This window comes from Phascolarctos cinereus, unplaced genomic scaffold, assembly GCF_003287225.1.
Source record: "Phascolarctos cinereus isolate Bilbo 61053 unplaced genomic scaffold, phaCin_HiC Scaffold_4;HRSCAF=312, whole genome shotgun sequence".
NCBI lineage: Eukaryota > Metazoa > Chordata > Mammalia > Diprotodontia > Phascolarctidae > Phascolarctos > Phascolarctos cinereus.
The window spans coordinates 57126911-57144796 of NW_027555847.1; the positions used below are offsets into that span (position 1 = coordinate 57126911).

The 17886-nt window shown below is 43.6% G+C and overlaps 1 protein-coding gene across 2 annotated transcripts in view; it reads right to left on the reverse strand.

Moving 5' to 3' along the window:
* The window catches only part of FGD5 (FYVE, RhoGEF and PH domain containing 5), a 188869-nt gene that overhangs the window by 25691 nt on the left and 145292 nt on the right, over positions 1-17886 (reverse strand). Inside the window, exons 7-11 of one of the 2 annotated variants that reach the window (XM_020981127.2) lie at positions 16117-16273; positions 14823-14910; positions 11561-11611; positions 10104-10162; positions 924-995 (exon numbers count right to left, since the gene is read on the reverse strand). In XM_020981127.2, the coding sequence (XP_020836786.1) occupies positions 924-995; positions 10104-10162; positions 11561-11611; positions 14823-14910; positions 16117-16273 (427 nt within the window). The remainder of the gene's footprint in view (positions 1-923; positions 996-10103; positions 10163-11560; positions 11612-14822; positions 14911-16116; positions 16274-17886) is intronic. The other variant, XM_020981128.2, reaches the window with a different exon arrangement.

A 17886-nucleotide genomic window follows, 5' to 3' on the forward strand; every position in this document is an offset into this window, starting at 1 on the left:
CTCAGAAGCAATGTATCATAACCCCCTCCTTTTAAGGATGGGGAAGCTGAGGCTCCAGGAACATGACATGAGCTGTCCAAGGTCCCAGAGGTGGTTGAACAGTAGAGAATCAGGTTCACAAAGCCAGGTCCTCTGACTTCAGATCTAGGGCTCCTTCTGTTCACCTCTGCTGGATCCTAACTAAGCCAAAGTGCTGGATTTGATTTGGTAAAAAAGCTCAGAAAAAGAATAAATGTTAGTTCCAAATATAACCCTGCCGGCATCATCTTCTATTTTTTTCCTCTCAGCTTCTTTTCCTTAATTGGTAATAATATGGAAATGATATTGTTTATGGTTGTTTGTCAATAGAGTTTTAGGTTCACTATTCATAATATTAAAACCAGGTGGATTTCTTTCTCTTAAAAATAGATCTAAAGTTTTTTTTTTTTAAACTTATGTGCAGCTCTCAGGAGACCTCTTTTTCTTTTGGTCAGGGACCTTCCATGGGGAGTGGGAAGTGGGGAAATGTTCCCCTTGTTTCCCTGCTAAAGCCCACTGATTTTCTCTTCCTCAAGAGGAGGGGTGCCTCTTGTCAACTCTGAGGCAAAAATACACATCTACTCCTTTAAAAGCGGAGAACTGCCCACAGGGCATGGATGCTTCTTCCTATGGAAACATGACGCATGACCATGGGTACCAGCCCTGACCCTGGGGAATAAGGCAAGCCACCAGCCCAGGCCCTTTGCCCTCAGCTTCTGGCCCTGGGCCAGGTAGAACAAGAGGTCCTGGCCTCTTCCTCCTCCCCAGGCCCAGAGCCCAGCCCAGCCTGGACCAGTAAACACCACCTGTAGCCAGGCTGGGCTGAGGTCTCACCCTGCACTGATCCAAAATAAAACTGGCCCCCAAACAATGGCCTTATCAGGGGCCTCACCCACTGTGCTTACCCTTCCAGGCTGGAGGAGGTTGTTCTGGCCTCTGACGCTGTGCTCAATGTGGACCAACTTCTGTAGGTTTTCCTGCGGGCCAGACAGAAGTAGAGGATTAAAATGGGTCAGAGAGATTAGGGGAAGGAGAGGGGGAAGCCTGAGTTTTTTAATTTGTTCAGTTTTTTTTTTTACTCATATATGCATCCAACCAACACTTATTGAGAACCCACAAGTAAGTGTTCTGGGCATAACTGGGGAGAAAGAGACGGTTAAGACACGGTCCCTGCCCTTGTGGAGATCATAGTCTAGGGGAGGATGAAGCTTGTACATAATTAAGCATAATACAATTAAGGAGATAGCTAATGACCCGAGGGACCTGTAAGCACAGTTCTGGGGGAGGAGGAGTCCACAGAAGGAGAGAGATTACTTTCAGCTGGAAGAAATCTGAGGTTTCTCTGAGGAGATGCTATTTGAATTAGAATTAGAATGGTAGAATTGGTAGGATTTTCACAGGCAGAGATGGAGGTGGAGCAGGGAGAGCTTTCCATGAAGAAATAACAGTAACAGCAGAGGTGGAAAGTGGTGGGGGAAGGGGGAGGGCATAATGGTGAGTTGGCCTCACTCTCCAGGTAGGGCCCTGGACTGCTAGTCTGCCAGCCTTCTTGGACTGTTGGACTGCCAACCAACCAAACAGACTGTGTGGGATGGAGAGGCTACTCAGATATGGGGCATCAATGGTAGCATGAGCTTGACAGATGGGTAGGCACAGGATGGAGAGCTTGGCACCTTCTAGGCTACCTGGTGCAATCTTCCAAAAATCTCAAACCCAACATCCTGGCCAAAGGCCATGGGAATCAGTTTCCATTTAAAGATGGAGACACACAGAAAAAGAGAAAGACAGTGACACAGAGAGGCAAAGACAAGAGGTACAGAGATGAAGACAGAAACAGAAAGAGGCTAGGAAGGAGCAGATGTAGAAACATAGAGAAGTGTAGGGAAATCAAGATATAGCTATCTATCTCTATAGATATGCAGAGAAACAAAGAGAGGCACACAGAGACAGAGAGAAAGAGAGAGAGACACACAGAGACAGAGAGAAAAAGACACACAGAGACACAGAGTAAGAGAGCCAGACAGACAGAAAGGGAAAGAATAAGAGAGAGGGAAAGAGAGACACACGTACTCCTTTATTCATCAAATATTTACTAATGTCTAGAATAAGGAGTTGCTTATTCGCTTCCTGTTTGACCTCAGCTAGGCCACTTGGCCTGTCTGGCCCTCAGTTTTCTCACCTGTAAAATGAAAGAGTTGTACTAAATTATCTCAACATCTTCCAGTTCTAAATCATGTTAATCTAAATCCCACTGCAGGTAAAGTACCATGGTAGTCACTAGGATAGATACAAAGTTTAGATTAAACATAGTTCTGCCCTCATGATGCTTACGGTCTAGTAGAGGAAGAAGGTACAAATACAGGTAACCCAATATTATGTGGTTAGGACATTAAAGTGGTATAAACAATAATATTATTTGAGGTATAAGGAAGGATATCATTAATAACAGGAGAGATCAAGGAAAGCTTCCTGGAGGATGTAGCATCAGATTTGGGTTTTAAAGAATGAAATCAAGGTTTTGTGGAAAGAACACCGTGTTTGGAGTGAGAGAATCTGGGTTCACAAATCCCAGGTCTTGTGTGACTCTAGCCAATCACTTAATCTCTCTGGGCCTCAGTGTTGTCGCTGCAGTGTGAATGTTGGCCAACTTGACTTCTAAAATCTCTTTCCCCTCTAAATATATTATCTTATATGTTATATATTATCCCTATGTGAGAGAAAGGAAATTCCATGTGTAAGAAACATCTGGAGCAAAGGGCTAGAGATGGGAAAGTATAGGGCACACTTAGGGGACAGTATAATTCAGATGGAGTATAGGGTATATGGAGAGTAGTAGGAGACATAGCTGGAAAGGCAGGGTGCTGCTAAGTTAATGAGGACTTTGGATGTCAGAGAAAGAAGCATGAACTTTATTAGGTAGGCAGTAAGGAGCCACTGAAGACTTTTGAGCAGAGGAATGACAATAACCAGATCAGTGCAGAAAGAAAGGTTGTTTTAGAAGTGGCCTCAAGGGTGTGTGTTTTGGAATGGAGAGAGAGAGAGTGGATGCAGTAATGCCTGCTTATTGTAAAGTCCAGGAGAGCGGTAATGAGGGTAGTGGCAATGAGAAGAAAGAAAAGTGGATCCATATGAGAGATGAAATAAGGGGAAATTGATAGAACCTGGTAATTGATGCTTTCAGTTGTTGGTGCTCACCCTTTCTTCAAATGACCTTGAATTTATTTGTATGTTGAGGCAGCTCCAAGACTAGAAATTGCAAAGAAGATGCCAACTTGCCTTGGTAGAGGGAGTTTGCTTATCTGGGTTCATGGTATCCAAAAAATTGCCTAGAAGAGGCAGGAGGAATTGAGACCAAGGGAACAAGTAAAAGCGTTAGCCCCTGTGAAAGGAAAGAAGGGGAGAAGAGAGGGCGGGTGACCATGTTTGAGAAGTTCTGAGGGAAGAAGGAGGGGGTCTGGAGACAGCAAGCAGTCAAACGGGTGTGACAAGATTTGGATGGCGCAAAGAAGGAAGAAAAGACCCTTAGAAGCCCATGGAATTATTGTTGGGTGAGGAATTATAATGTAAAACAGAAGGAAAGTGACACCAGTATTGGCAGGTCCACTGGCTTAAGGCTGCCCCCGTGATAAAACATGGTGCCAGGTGGCACAGAGTACGGGTCCCCGCAAGCTTGCTGCCAAGTCAGTTTCTTAAGGAAAACAGGAGACTGGAGGGACAGCCCAAGAACTGTGAGCTCATGGGCTGCCTCCTCCTCCTCCTCCTCCTCCTCCCCCTTGGCCAACTAAGCATTCCACATGTGGATTCTATTTCTTTCCTTCCCTCTTCCATTCTGTTCCCCTCAGCTCTGCTCCTCCCATTCCCTGCTTGGGAAGCTGACATAAAGGGAAGAGGGATTCCATAACTCAAGAAGCAACTTAAGAGCTTGGTTAATAGGACACAGTTGCCCCAGGGCCAGTGACATGAGCACAGAGCAATGCTGGATTGGCGTCTTCAGGAAGCACCGAGATGGTCGTGTCATTGTGCTGAAGACAGGTGATAGCAGCCAGCACTGCTCAGAATTCGATGGACTCCCCATGTTGGCAATGCAATCTATATTTTCCAAAGCCCCTTCTCGGCCTTTCTCTTGTTTGATCCTCACAATAGCCTTTTACAGATAAGAAACTGAGGCTCAGAGGTGGCTTGTATTTGTGGCATAAACTGGATCCTGAACTTGGGTTTCCTGACTCCAAGTTCAGTGATTTTTTCTACCACACCATTGTGCCTACTTAGCCTAACTGAGGGGAGTAATTAATGGGGGACATTTCAGGGCAGATGAATGGAAAGGGTAACATCAGAGGAGGTAGACAGATGCATAGTTTGGAGACAGGGGAATGCCCTGCACATTATAGTGGCATTTTTTTTTTTAGGCAATTGGGGTTAAGTGACTTGCCTAGGGTCACACAGCTAGTGAGTGTCAAGTGTTTGGTCCCAGGCCAGATTTGAACTCTGGTCCTCCTTATTTTAGGGCCGGTGCTTTATCCACTGTACCACTTAGTTGCCCCTGGTGGCATCTTTACACACATATACATACACATACCCTCCCCCCCAAAAAAAAACCCCACCTCTCTCTGTGTTTCTTGTCCTCTCTCTTTCTTCCTTCCCTGGTCTCTGTCTCTATTTCTCTTTCCCAACTCTTTCTGTCTCTGTCCATCTGTCTCTCTCCCTCTCTCACACATAACATATATGGGGTGTCACAGAAGTTTTAGTGCAGTTATAAGCTTTAATAAGTAGGAGTATAAATGGTACGAACTTACCAAAAAAACCTATGATTTGAAAGTTTAAGTATTTGATTTCCTTTACATTTATTTGGTTATGAGAATTTTGACTAATAGACTTTTAATTTTAATTTTTCACAAGACACAGCTGTGTGTCATTACATGTTGTGTGTGAGACAGCTTCTGGATGACACTTTTTCAGATTGGTGGCTTGGGAGAAGAGGTCCTCTTGTAGACCTTTTTTTGTGGGGTCATATCACAACAATAAAAACCTCACTCTTTGTATGATCTTGATGTTAAGATTCCGAATGCAATCTTTTTAGGCAATGAGTAGCCACCAATCAAAGTTTTAGCCAAGTTCGAAAATTGACTAGCACAGTATATAGCACAAAGAGTTATACTGTGTATTAATAAGGAACATACCAATATGTGAAATTTAAATAATTAACCTTTCAGATTTTTTTTGTAAGTTTGTAGCATGTATATTTCTGAAGTTATTAATACTTAAAACTGCACCAAGACTTTTGGGACCCCTGGTTTATAGCGTGACCCTCATTTGTCAGAGCAAGCCTCTGAGATGGGTGCTGTTGTTACTTCTCTTTTATAGGTGAGGGGCATGAGGCTCAGACAGGCCTTGTCCAAGGTCAGTCAGCTAGTAAGTATTCTAAAGTAGGATTCAAACCCTGTTCTTAGGCTCATGGAGCTAACGCCATCAAGGACCTCAGAGGCCATCTAGCCCATTTTACAGATAAGGAAACTGAGGCTTGGGGAGGTGAATCCATTTGTCAAAGATCACACAGGCATGAAGCAGCAGAGGTGTATTTGAACCGAGGACCACCGACTGCTCTCTTCACTGTACCATGATGCCTCTCCTGACCCACTCCACTGCTCTACCCACTAAGCCATCCTGCTTCATCTACATGCAGGCAAACCCTGCATCCTAGACACTGTGGTCAGGAGCATAAAATTTCCTCTTGGGAGAAACTATTGAAGGTTTAGTCTGAGCAGCCCACAGATTAAACACTGTTTACCACCTCCTTCAAGTCTCTTTATTACATTATTTAGAAGGTTTTCTCCTTCAGAGTATGGATTATTTCATTCTTTGTATTTTTACCTCCAGTGTTTAACACAAGTATGTGGCATTTAGTGGATGTTTGTGGATTGACTGATTGATTGGAGGAACCTGAGCAAGTCTTCAGAGCAACACCTACTGCTGAGAAATGTGAGTGGATGGAGGGAGAAATAAGGAGCATGGGTAGATATGTGAAGTGTGTGTGAACATACAAATAAATACAGCAAGCTTAAAGAGATCAACAGAGTTGTACCGAATGAGGTCTTGGGGTTTATCTAGTTCAACGCCGTCCTTTTCTTCCCCCTCCTCAGAGAAGAAATATGAGCCTCAAGCTAGGAAGAGACTCCCAAAATGAAGTCCCTGATAGGGTTAGGGCTTGAACCTGTCTCCCAACTCCTAGTTCAGAATCCTTCCCTCTAACACTGATTCAGTGTTAATGTCTCCAATATACTGGGCTTCCCCAGGTTAAAGAGAGACCAGAGTGGAAGAAGGGAGGGAGGGAGAGAAAGGGTGCAAGAGAGGAAGGCAGAGTGGGGGAGACAATGTAGGTCTTTTCATCTGAAGGAACTCATATAGCATGATGGATGAGGCCATAAGGAGGTTGGATACGCTGGTGAAAAACCAGCTGTCCCCTCTGGATGATAACTCAAGGTTAATAAATGAGGCCCCAGGACAGCTGGGAAAATTTCGGTTGTAACTCAAGGCTGATATCAGCACTGGCCAGACCATCAGTGGGCCTCTGCCTCTGCCCTAGCCCTGAACTATAGCTGGGCCTTCATACCCTACCTGGGCACCAGAAGCAGACCCTCTGTGGCTATGCTGAGCGACCTTGGTCCTGGCCTGTCAGTAGAATAATAAGAGGTGGTATTTATTGCTCTAATATACATGATCGTTTTAATCCTTATGATAAACCTTCAAGGAAAGTAGTGGGACAGCTAAGTGGTGCAGTGGATAGAGCACTGGCCCTGGAGTCAGGAGGACCTGAGTTCAAATCTGGCATCAGACATTTAATAGCTGTGTGACCCTGAGCAAGTCACTTAACCCTGGTGGCCTCACAATTGAGAGAAAGTAGCACAGTTTTCACAGATGAAGAAACTAGAATGGTGGTAAAGTAACTTTTGGACTTTTCCAAGGCCACACAGGCATACGGTTTATTGGATCATAGCATCATGTCTTTAGAATTATAAGGAATCTTAGAAATCACCTAGGGAAATCTCTTGGTTTTAACAGATGAAGAAACTGGGTCCCAGAGAGGTGAAGGTCATGAGGGATATAAATGGCAGAACAGACATTTGAACCCTAGGAAGACAATGTGAGGTAGTAGAAAGATATTCTGGAATTAAAGGGCCTGGATTCAGGCCTCAATTTTCTCAACTATAAAATTGAGGGCTGGACAAAATAAACCCTAACATCTCATCTAGCTCTATATTCTATGATCACATTTGTCAACGTATTTCCATTTCACAGAGAAGGAAAATCAAGCTTCTGGGTAAAAAAGTGACTTGCTTGTCCATGGTGTGTTAGTGCCAGAGTTGGGACTGGAATCCAAATCTTGGAACTCTTCTGGCATTCTTTCCAAACAATTCCATTCAACAATCCATTATGGGGGTATAGATTTAGAGATGGAAGGAATCTTAGAAATCATCAGGTCTGAGAAACTGAGGCCCAGAGACTGTGACTCACCCAGCTTCACATTACAAGTAACGGAATGAGATGGGATTCAAACCCAGGTTTTCCTGACTCTGAGTCTGGCGCTCTGCCCTTTAGGCCAAACTGCCTCTATCTAATCAACATTTATTAAGCATCTATTAAGTGCTTATTATGTACCAGGCACTGTACTTAGCACTGGAGGACACAGACACAAGAATGAAACGTTCTGTCTTCAAGGCGTTTACATTCTATTAGGAGAGACAACGCAAGAAACATTAACTGCACGCTGGACAAGTCCTGGGCTAGGTTCTGTGGGGGGAAGCAAAGCTGAAGGTGAGCTGGTACCTGTCCTTCAGGCTGCTCAGCAGCCCCATACCTACATTGACTGAGGGGAATGGTGGTTCGAAGAAGAGTAGTTACATCTGGCTCAAGCCTAAAGGGAAAAGGCTGGCTGAGCATCAACAGCATCATTGGATGGTGAGAAGAAAGAAGGCATTTGCAGAAGCCCTTTGAAAAGTGAAAAATGATCTGGAAATGAGAGGCAGTGTAGTTTAAAATGCATAACACTTCAGGGCAAGAGGGCAAAATCCTGCCTTTGCTGTGTGACCTTGGGCCAGTCATTTCCCCTTGTCTAAGACTCAGTTTCCTTATCTGAGAGGCAGCTGGGTGGCTCAGTGGATAGAACTCTGGGCCTGGAGTCAAGAAGACCAGAGTTCAAATATGGCCTCAGATACTAGCTCTATGACCCTAGGCAAGTCACTTTGCTTCAGTTTCTTCACCTGTAAAATAGGGATGATAATAATATTTACCTCCCAGGGTTGTTATAAAGATCAAATGAGATAATATTTTTAAGGAGTTTAACACATTGTGGGTTCTATATAAATGTTAGCTATTATTATTTGTTATTATTTTTATGAAATGGGGGAGTTAGAGTAAATGGACCTTAAAGGCCCTTGCTGGCTAAGGCATTCTAGGGCTGTGATTTGACAGGTGGCTTGAGGGAGCTGCAGTTTCAGTGTCAGGAAGAGAATGAAGAAGAGGACCCCCAAGTCTTAGAACTCAGCCTTCCCAGCTGGCCGGGTGGCCTCTCAGAAGCCACCTGTGGTGTTGCCCATGCGGCCCTTTCAGACACGTCAGAATGTAGCCTCTGAAATCAACTGCCCGGGTAAGCCAATGAGACAAGTGGTTTAACAGGATCTGCAAAACTTGGCCCATCTCACTAGGCAGATTTGCTGACAGATCAAAGAGAGGGCTGGGGTGGAGAAGCTGTTCATCTTTAAGAGCTGCGGCCAGGGAGGGGAAGAGGGACTTCCCAGCTGTGCACAGCTGGCTTGGAGGACAACGGGAGGCTTTTGTTTCCTGGAGAAACTTCAAATATCAGCCAGGGTCAGTGCCAGGAGAGTCGTTTAGCCGCGGGCTGCTCTGGTACCTCTCCTGGGTGCGCTGCCTGGCATCCTTGCCCTCACGCATGGGAGGGAGGTGGTCTCCTTGGCCTCGATTCTTAATGGGGAAAATCCAAAAGGATCTCAGAGGTGGTGCCAACCTCAGGCTCAGTGGGAACGACGAGAGGCATCCCATCTGTTCTCCAAATGCTTGCAGTTGTTGGGAGTTTACCGCTTTGAGGAGGGTTGAGAATATCCAGATCCTTGTGCCTTCGTCCAGTGGAGTTTGGGCTATGGCTTTGGCCGGACCCGGCACCTCCAGCTGCTGCTTGGGGCAAGACAGCATGGGCTAAGCTTGGAGAAATCTTGTGGTGCCAAAGGCCCAGCTAATCACTCAGCAGGAACAGAAACTCCAGCCTTGGGACACACGGTGAGACTGTGTGCTCTCCTGATGGCTTCGTGGCCAGGGGAGCAGGAGAATGACGTTGGTGGGGGGCGGCTAACCCAGGGCTGTGATGGGACCCAGGGCACCAGTACCATTCTCCCCCGCTTCCCTCATTCAACAAGGACATGGTTCCCTCCTGCAACTGAGTGTGTTGACACATTAGGCCAGACAACTAGGGTTTAGGAAAACCAGATTTTATTCTCAGATTCATACCTTTTAGGACATTGATTCTTTTGAATGAAATGCAGTGTAGTCTAACTCAGTTGTCACGCTAAGTTCTAATTCTTCCTCAGACATTTATAAACTGTGTGACCCTGGGTCAGTCACTTCAATCAGTCTCAGCCACAGTTTGCTCATCTGTAAAAGGGGGTTAATAACAGCCCTTACCTCATGGGATTATTGTAAGGATCAAATGAGATACTATATGTAAAAATATTTTGCAAACATTAAAGCACCATGTAAATGTTAGTTATTTAGTAAAAGTCCCCTGAGGGGAGGGCCCACATTTTATACCTCTCTAATGAGCCTGGCCATAGAAGCCAGTGCCTTGCCCACAGCTGTCCTCAATAAAAACCTGATGGTTGATTGGCTGGTTGATCTGAAGCAGTCTTGTGTTCAACCTCTGTTTCTCTGCGAGAAGGGGATAGATGCTTACGGAAGGTCCTTCAGAGAGGAGTCCTTGGCCCCTTGACCTACAACCCCAAGCTTCTGGCACCATTTTTCCACCTCGTTTTGAAAGGGAGATTTTGCCAGGAGAATGGGCAGGGATGTCCGGGACTTACCCCTTGCTCCATGCTGTCGTTAGCTCGATCTGTGACTTTGGAGATGAGGGCCAAGGCATCTGGGAATTAAATGGAGCAGAAAGTGGGTTATCTGGGGTAGAGGAGGGGCAGTTCCTATTTTGTGACCTGTTACTGACCAAGCAAGCCCAGGGTAATTGCTCTGCTTCTCTCCTGTCCACAGAAGCTGACTATAGCTCTCAGTGTCTCTGCCTTAGAAGGGGACCATTCCGGCTGAGTCCGTTAGAGTCTAAGCAGCTTGAGGCCAGGGACTATCTTTTGCTTCTCTTTGCATTCCCGGCATCCTTTGTATTCTTAGCACTGCGCCTGGAACATATCAGGTGCTTAATAAATGCTGGTTGACCAACCTGCCTAGGGCTCCTCTGTGATTCTTCTGCACTTATTACTTGGGGCCCCCCCATTGGACCTGCAGCAGACCTTATTGAGGGCCTGCGTGCCTGACGCCATTCCTAGAAATCAAGCTCTGGGCTTGGTCTGACAGACTCAACAAGAAGAAGCTGAGGCATACACAAAACACTTTTGGAGGACCAGTAAAGGAGAGCATTTGGAACTTTTCTCAAGCCTTACCTCCTCCCTGAAGCCTTCCCTGACCACTCCAAACATTTTCACCTCACTTTCCTTCTAATTTTCTGTATGTTCCACTTATGTACACTCTTACTTTGATAGTTCTTTAATGCTTCCCAAAGGGATGCCTGGTCTGCACTACTAAAATGTTCCTTGGGAGAGGGAAACATGTCTCCTTTTGTAATCCCCTCAATGCGCAGTGCTTGGGGCATGGAAGGTGCTTAGTGCTTTTTGAATGAGTATGGCAGAATTCTCTGGCTTAGAGAATTTGGGATGTGTGGCCCTAGGGAGGTCCATCCCATGCAGGGAGAATGCCAGAGAAGTGCCCCATGCCATCAGAATGCTCCCTGTCTATTCAAGGAGACTTCAGAGTCCAACTTGTCTCTGATATTGCCTTAACCTGTGAGTTTGGGGCAACTCAGATGGAGAAGATGATGAGATCACCAAATGATGGGATCATGCCAAAGACATGAGCTAGAAGCTGCCATGGAATAAAAGGAAAATTGTCTGTTTTTCAGTGATAGAGTTTTCCAGATTCAAGTCTGCCTCCTCCCCAAACCTTGGCTATGACTTTTTCTTCTTTGGGCTTGGAAATCATCTCAATCCCACCACACTTGGGTATTCCCAGATTTCCCACAATTCCCTAAAATCATCTGAGACTCCCCAGGATAGCAAAGCCCTAAGCTTGTGAGGAGTAATTTGGGGACCAGAACCTAGTGATTTCATGGGTTCCCGCTGTTTTGTCAAGGAGGATACATTGCAGTTGGCAAAAGCTTAGCCCATGCCAGAAGGGAATGTCAGGTTAACTGAATCAACTTGGGGAGAGGAAGCTTTGATCTAGTTCCAGTATAGTTTTCCATCTCTCCTGCTCTTACCTTGGGTATTTTCATACTCTGCTGAGTCTGGACAAAGGTTATTCAAATAATCTGTTGGAAAAATAAGAACCAAAAGGCAAATTTACTTCCTGGGGGAGCTCAGTACCCCAATCCCAGGGTTGGCAACCCCACATTCTCACTTACAGCAGAGACTCAGAGGCAACTGAATTCTTCCAACTTAAGGATGGAATTCAGTTCAGTTCAAGAAGAATGTACTAAGTGTCTACTCTGTGCAAAGAATCATGATAGCAATACAAAACAAAAATGAAGCAGCCTCTGCCTCAAGGATCCTGTATTCTGCTGCGGGGTTGGGGGGAAGGGCAAGAGGTCACAGATATGTATATTGATAAGGCAGTAAGTAAAGTTTAGGATGAATGGAGCATCCAACCTTCCCATTTTTATTAGCCTAGAGAATCAGCGTAGACATCTAGCACCATCATCACCACCCTCATCATTGCTATCACCACCATCAGGTGACTGACTCTATTCTCAATCCCTCAGCATTATGACCCTGATCGTCATTACTAGAGTATGACCTCCTCCCCCCTCCCTGACCCCGCCTCACCCCATCATCTCTGCCCTTTATTTCATCATGACCATGTTCATCATCATGATTGCTGTTATCATCATGGTCAGCAGCAGCAAAAACGCTTTATGAGCCATTAAACATGATACATATCTGAGGCATTATTATTACCATTGTCTTCCCCAGAACCACCAATGTCATGACCGTCCGTGTCATAACCATCATGTTCATTCTCACTATCACTGTCACTTTCATGGTGACCATTCTCATCACTATCCTCAACAACATCACCATCATCACCATTACTATTATCATAATTTCTATTATGCTCACCATCTTCATTGTCACCATCACCCCCCCATTATCATACTTACCACCATCACTATCATGCTAACTATCAAAGCCATCATCACCGTGACTTTCCTCATCATTTTTGCTTGCCCACCATCATCCCCAGTACCATCACCACCATTTCTATCATGCTGTCCATCATCCATATTACTATCCTGACCGTCCCTATTATAACACTCTTCAACATCCCCATCACATTCACCATCATCTCCATCACCACCGGTCATTCCTTCTGCTGATGTCATCATCTAAAAACATTTATTGAGTAGCTGCTGGGTGTACAAAAGAGTCAAGATACACATTTTTCTGCCCTTGATGTTTTTAGAATGGTCTTTGCTTTGACCTTTCCCAAAGCATGTCTCAGCTTCTTTGAATCTGGATTTTAGTTTTGCTCTTTAGGGCTACTTCTGGCCATGAATTAGTTCTGGTTTCTGGCTTGTGATGTAGGAGAAAATGCTAGAGCTCAGGTCCAGGGTCTGACATTGACTACTTGTGTGACCATGAACAAGATATTTTGCCTCTCTGAGAGCTGGGCCTCAATTTTATCATCTGTAATGTGAAGAAAATAATACTTATCCTACCTACCTCACAAGGTTGTTGTGGGGATAGGACTTTTTAAATCATAAAGAGCTATATAATAGCTCATATTCATAGTTAAGTATGAAATGTAATTTCTTTTCTTCCGATGGAACATATTGGCCTGAGACAGGGCAGACCTAGAAATTAAATTTCACCTGGAATTGATTGTGATTTTCATGTACCCAGTAACACAGTCCAAAATGCCAAGTCTGCCATGATGTTGAGTGATAGACTTTTTTCTGGGGTTCATGGGCACAGTCTAATCTCACAATATTCTCAGCTCCTCCTCCTCTTCCTCTCACCTAATATGGAGGACTGGCAATGGATTCTTAAACCAGGTTCTGCTATCATCCTAGCAGCTTATTGGTAGACTCAGAGCAAAGACAAGGGCATAGCTCCTATCCTGGATACGCCCTTTCACATGCTCCCTGAGCTCCTCTCAGTGACCCCAGATGGGATTAGCCAACTCCATTCCCTTACTCAGCTTCAGGACAATCTCTTTCTTCCCTGCTGAAGCCATTCCTAGAGAAGGGTCAGACAAAGAGCTCCATTGAACTTATGGCAGGAGAGAAGCAGCATTTTACAGCTAGGTGGTGTGGTACAGTGGTGTCCAACTCCAATCGAAATGGCCCCGTGTTGTCTTAGAAAATCACAAATGGACATTATCTATATTGTATTTTAATTTGTTAAACATTTCCCAGCTACATTTTAATGTGGTAGACATGCAGCATGCAAGAATTCCATGGATGAGGATGGGGAGAGAGGAGTAAGTTTAAAACTTCTGATGTGGTATGCAGAACGCTAGACTTGGAATCGAGAAGACCTGAGTTTAATCCTGCCCAAAATATTTATTCACTAAGCAATCTGTTTAACTTCTCTCAGCCTTAGTTTCTCTTTGATAAAATAAGGATAATACAAGGAACCACTTCAAAGGGTTGTTATGAGGATCAAGTGAGATTTTATAAATATATATGAATAATATTACATAATAGATAATAAAATAATATATGTATAATATATCAATATAATATATACTATAATATATGAAATATATAATATATGCAATATATGTACATGTATAAAATATATGAAATATATATGTGCATGTGTAAAATTGCATATGTGCACATATAATATATGAAATGTATATATAATGTGTGCATATATAAATATACGTATATATTATATATATTTAAAACACTCTGCAAATCTTTTTTATTTTTAAAATTTTTAAAAATTAATTTATTTTTAGTTTTCAACAATCATTTCCATAAACTTTTGAGTTTTAAATTTTCTCCCCCTCCCTCTTCCTTCCCCAAGATGGTGTGCAATCTGATATAGGCTCTACATATACATTCTTATTAAACATATTTTTACATTAGTCATGTTGTAAAGAAGAATTGAAACCAATAGGAGGAACCACAAGAAAAAAGAAACAAAACGAAAGAGAAGTAAAAAAAGAACAAATAGTATGCTTCGATCTGCATTCAAACTCCATAGTTCTTTCTGTGGATGTGGATAGCATTGCACTTTGCAAATCTTAAAGTACGACATAAATGTTAGCTATCATTGTCATCACCCTTGGATACAAACCAATTCAGTTTGCTGCTGTACTGCTGGACTTTTTATTTCACAGGGCTTGCAGAAAGCTACTCCCAATGGCAAAGTCTACCTTCCCTCACCCACAATGTCCCCTCCGACCCTGCACAGCTGCCCTGATATGTCCTCTACCCCTCCTGGTCCACTATGTCTTCTGCCCATCCTGGCCCACCATGCCCACATCCCTGGTGACCTCCCCAGGCCCACCTGTGAGGAGTACTTGGTACTGGAAGATGTGCTCTACCACCTTCAGGAGCTGATGCTTCACACCTTGGCCACCACTTTGAGGACTCTGCTGGTCACAAGGAGAAGAGAGGAGAAACATTCTGGTCAGTCTCTGGTGACTTCTGAATGCAGGGTTCGCCCCAGTGCTCTCCGGACCCCACGGATTCCATGCTGAGGCTCCTGCATGTGCCTCCTCCCTCCACGTCCACATCCCTCCCAATTCTCCCCTGCTCTGAGTAGCTGTGATTTCATTAGAGAAGCAGGTCCCAGCCCTTCTAAAGCTGAGTCGATGGTCTAAGAGAGTTTCTGTAGCTAAACAATCCCCCCTTTTCCTACAGGTGACCTAGTGATAAGCCTCAGAATCTTTCCAACTCATCAGGATTTATGGGAGCTTGGGCCCTTCTGGTACAGGTTCTGAGAACCCAGAGGTATTCGCGACATGGTGAGGTATGCCTGAGAGCTTTCATCAGAGCCTTCAGCCTCTTTTAATATATGGCTCTAAGCTCAGTCCCTTTAGGAAACCTGCCCTGATGAACCCTGCAAAGTTCACTACTTTATACACACAATTGGCACAGTGTTTATTAATATCTATTTTCTGTCTTGTGGCCTCATGTCTCTTTTGTGATGTAGTGGCTACAGCATTAGATTTGAAGTCAAGACATCCTGGGTTCAAATCCCACTTCTTTGACATTTACTAATTGTGTGGTGCTGGGCCCAAGTTTCCTTCATCTGAAAAATGAGAAGATTGGACTAAGTGATGTCTATGGTTTGTTCCAGCTCTAAATCTGTGATGCCATGATGATAATCCATGATCTATCAGCCCCATCACACTGGAGAGGGCAGAGGGCACAGGAAGGATGAGGAGAAAAGAACTCAGTAGCTCATCCTTCGCCATTCCTAAATCAGTAGTTCTTCCCCTTCTGAGTTCAAGTGGAACATCCAAAAAGAAAAGGTCAGAAGACCCTAGACAGTGTGCAGGGTTTAGTGGAAAGAGCACAAGCCTTGAAATCAGGAGATAGGAGTTCAAATCCTAGCTCTAACATTTATTAGTTTTCTGAGCATGGGTAAGTCACTTCTAAGCCTCAGTTTGCTAATCTGTAAAATGGAGGTATCAATACTTGTATGAGCCACTTTGTAGGGTTATTTGTAAGGCAAGTGCTTTGTTGACCTTACAACGCAACAGAAATGTGAGTTATGACTAGTGACGACAGTAATGATGAGGGTACACAGAGAAGTAAGCTGGGGAGGTAGGGAGAGAGAAGGGGGGGAACTTTACCTCAAATTCCCGGATGGTGGTGGCTAGTTGGGAAGACTTGATGCAGTTTCCATTGAGTAGGACCAAATTCTTATCAAATCTCATGATGTAAGCCACATGGTGGTCGAATTTTGGTGCCCGGGTGAGGAAAATGTCAGCCACCTTTGGCTGCTCTTCCCTGAAGCCATGTGAGAAAAATAGAAGTAGGGGATACTTTGAGTAAATGGTTTAAGAATTACCAGCAAACCCCTCTGTAGCATGCCATTTGATTTCCAGTCACCCCACCTTTGTCCTGTGGAAGGTTTCCTGACTTTCATGGGGAAAGTAAGCTTTAATCTACTGGCATTAGTGAGGTTCAGACAAAATAATGTATGTAAAGCATTTTGTACATTTTAAAGCATCATGTAGATGTTAGCAAATATTATTATCTTCATCTCATTCTTCTCATTTTGGGGGATGGTATCAGATAGATACAGTCCCACAGTTTCACTCTCCTACTATTATTCTTTTACATTTATTTATATATAACATATAAAATATATTTATTTATATTTATTCTTTTATATTTAATATGTAGACTATTACACACGTATTAAAATAATGGCTTTTTTTTGGTAGGTGTAGAAAAGTATTAAAATGTAATTCATCTTCTGTCGACTCACTACAAACATCTTTAGTACCACTCCAGTAGCAAATAAAATGGTGTGAATAAGTATCTTGCCCTATTCCCACATGCTTTTTATTTCTTCTGCTAGTTCTCAATTTTTAAAAAGCTGGGTTTTTTTGTACCCTGGAAATATGAGTATTTGGTAGGGTGACATAAAAACAGTGTTCTTGAGTTTTCATGGGTCAATGTTATATCTGGGCAATGCAGGAAAAAGTTTGGTCTGTGATAATGGTCCACTTCCAGTAGCAGGTATTGATTGAGTTCTAAAGGATATTTTTAAAAATTTATTTTGTTTTCAATTCAAGGAACAAGACAAGCATTTCCATAACACAGTAAAATAACTGGCATTTGTAGTATGGGAATTTGTAATCTGTCACTCCACAAAAGATAATGAGCTTCTGATGTATAATTCTAGCCATTAGGATATGTTTTGCTAGGTATGCAGTAGGTAGTAAATTTTTGCAGCCTGCCATAGTTACCCTCCTGTAATTTATTATTACTGTTGCCAGTGGTGGCTTGAACTTCTGGAAAAAGCTGTGGCTTTTTTGTCTTCCTCTCCCCACTCCAGGGATGGACTCAACTGTTTCCTCAACTGTAAAAAGCAGGGGTTAGACAAGAAAATCTTTGCTTCAGTAGTAGATAAGCCCAAGATATCTTCTAGCTCTGAATCCTTTGAAACCCATAGGGTCTTGCTCTACTAGTTCTGCTGTGTGTCCTAGCTTAGCAGAACTCTGTCACTCCATGCACCATCCTATCCTAGGATATATGGTGTATGGTATATGGTATATCGGAAAGATCAGAGGCTGGAAGTTGGAAGACCTAGGTTTAAATCCAGGCTGTGCCAATTTGTGGCCATGTGACTGTGCAAGTCACTTCATTTTTCCTTGAATCTCAGTTTCCTCCTCTAGAAAATGGAGATAATGACACTTGTATTACTTTTATTCCAAGGTTTGTCTGAGGGAAGCTATCTGTAGAGGAGTGTGTGTGTGTGTGTGTGTGTGTGTGTGTGTGTGTGTGTGAGAGAGTGAGAGAGAGAGAGAGAGAGAGAGAGAGAGAGAGAGAGAGAGAGAGAGAGAGAGAGAGAGAGATCATTATAAAGCATAACCATCAGAAAAGAAGATTGG